This window comes from Nanorana parkeri, unplaced genomic scaffold (assembly GCF_000935625.1).
Source record: "Nanorana parkeri isolate BGI_ZX_2015 unplaced genomic scaffold, ASM93562v1 scaffold323, whole genome shotgun sequence".
NCBI classification, from domain to species: Eukaryota; Metazoa; Chordata; class Amphibia; order Anura; family Dicroglossidae; genus Nanorana; species Nanorana parkeri.
The window spans coordinates 294,811-297,383 of NW_017306591.1; the positions used below are offsets into that span (position 1 = coordinate 294,811).

General features: G+C 50.2%; 1 protein-coding gene across 1 annotated transcript in view; it reads left to right on the top strand.

Annotated features, from left to right (window-relative positions):
- Positions 1-74: 74 nt before the first annotated feature.
- ALDH4A1 (aldehyde dehydrogenase 4 family member A1) overlaps positions 75-2,573 on the top strand; it is a 24,882-nt gene continuing 22,383 nt past the window's right edge. Inside the window, exon 1 of the mRNA XM_018558174.1 lies at positions 75-203. Coding sequence (XP_018413676.1) covers positions 163-203 — 41 coding nt within the window. The 5' untranslated portion in view covers positions 75-162. The remainder of the gene's footprint in view (positions 204-2,573) is intronic.

Below are 2,573 nucleotides of genomic sequence, written 5' to 3' on the forward strand. Positions count from 1 at the left end.
TCCTCAATATTATATCATCACATTATCGGTCACAGCACACTGTACTACTGCCCCGCCCCCTTTCAAAAATCCATCCAATAGGGAGCGGTGTTACATGCAGGGCTCCTCCTCCCCAGGGTGCCCAGTGCAAGGTGAGCCCAGTCAGCCACATCCTGCTAGAACATGCTACATGTGAGGAGAATCCTGAGCCAGTCCTGTGCTGGGTGAGTATGTGACCAATGCCCGACCACCCCCTTCCCCAGCCTGGTACTCCCCGGGATGAGGTCACGTGATCATCAATGACAGCTGCACACTACCCTGCTGTGCCCACATACTGCCCCCTTCCTTGCTGTGCCCATATACTGCCCCCTTCCTTGCTGTGCCCACATACTGCCCCCTTCCTTGCTGTACCCACATACTGCCCTTCTGTGCTGTGCCCACATACTGCCCTTCTGTGCCCACATACTGCCCTTCTGTGCCCACATACTGCCCTTCTGTGCTGTGCCCACCTACTGCCCTTCTGTGCTGTGCCCACATACTGCCCTTCTGTGCTGTGCCCATATACTGCCCTTCTGTGCTGTGCCCACATACTGCTCTTCTGTGCTGTGCCCATATACTGCCCTTCTGTGCTGTGTCCACATACTACCCTTCTATGCTGTGCCCACATACTACCCTTCTGTGCTGTACCCACATACTGCCCTTCTATGCTGTGCCCTTACCAATATGCTGCCCTTCCCAGCTATGCCCACATACCACCCTGCTGCGCCCACATACTGCCCTTCTGTGCCTATATACTCTCTTCTGTGCTGTGCCCACATACTGCCCTTCTGTGCTGTGCCCACATACTGCCCTTCTGTGCTGTGCCCATATACATGCCCACATACTGCTCTTCCCTGCTGTGCCCACATACTGCTCTTCCCTGCTGTACCCATATACAACTTTTCTCTGCTGTGCCCATATACAGCTCTTCTCTGCTGTGCCCACATACTGCCCTTCTGTGCCCATATACAACTCTTCTCTGCTGTGCCCACATACTGCTCTTCCCTGCTTTGCCCACATACTGCCCTCCTGTCCTGTGCCAACACACTGCCCTGAGCGGTGCCCCTATACTCTCTTCTGTCCTGTGCCCACACACTGCTCTTCTGTGACCACATACTACCCTTCTCTGATGTGCCCACAGAAGGGCAGAGGTAGGATCAGTGGGAAAGTGCTGGAAAGACACGGTCACTTTGCCCTGAATGGCCTAGGTGACCGGGTCTCCATGTCAACCTTCCCAGTCAACACACAAGTCCAAAGCTGATCTAAACCCGAGTGTATTGCAGCTTTTTATTTCCACCTTGTGATCCTGTCAGTAACTTACTTCCTGTCCGCGGGTGACAACACTCATTGTACTGTATTTATGAAGGAGCAGCACTGTCACCCTAGGGTAGGACTACAGAACACTTCCTCCCTCCTCATCACCATGCACAGACCAAAGGGGAGCAAATAAGAGAAGACCAATTTTAGGGTTTCAGACACTTGCAGCCTTACAGCTCAGGAGGAGAGAGGGGGACAAGAGTCATTGCACTGTGCTTTCATGATCGTTACTTTCACACGGATTATTTATCTGTCTCTCAACAGATATTTCACTCTCTCTCTCTCTCTCTCTCTCTCTCTCTCTCTTACAAATAAACATGTGACATGTGACAAAGGGGCTCCAGGAGCACTCTGGGTTATCTAAGGAGAGCACAGAGCCTTGCTTTGCAGCTCCCTTTCTCTGATTGAAACCTCCAGCTGAATAGAGACGATTGGGAGTATTGTAAATTTGTTCGCAGCTAAAAATGTATCATCATAAGATCTGAAAAGGAAACTACAGCGCCACCTGCTGGTGGAAAAACAGACTATGTACTATGAATATGCAATATTTCACATATACCCGACTAAAAATATTTGTTTTGGCTTTTACCATAGACCGAAAGATGATCTGTACAAAACAAATACAATCCCATTGAACTAAAGCAGATTGGGGGATATGTCTATGACCTTCCAATGGGATGGGGGCAGTAATAACAGAGGGACTATAGGCCGAGGTCGCCGTCATTTAGCACAGTTTAGAGCAGGGGTAGCCAAACTTAGGCCCTCCAGCTGTGCTGAAACTACAAATCCCATGATGTATCCCTCTCTGGGTGTCATGTCTGTGGCTGTGGGAATCTTGCAATGCCTCATGGGATTGGTAGTTTTACCACAGCTGGAGGGCCAGAGTTTGGTTACCACTGGTTTAGAAAAAGGAATTTGGATGATCACAGACATCAGAATGCTCATTTCTCCTTTTGTTTCATATTCTGATTGAACCTCAGGAGGATTAGTCCTTGAGGGACCAGCAGCCTGAAACTGGTTCCCATCACACCCCAATATGAGATCCTGCTGAGTGCTCAGAACCCGGACTGGTCTCACCCTCTGGATGAGAGGCTGCAGGCTTCATGACACATGAGCTGTCTATGAGTAACGTCCTCACACGTCTGGTCTGCCATCTTGGGGGACACACACCCAGCAGACAGCACGGGAGTAATATTTGTGACTGCTGGGTGCACCTTCAATGCAGTATTGTTGCTTTG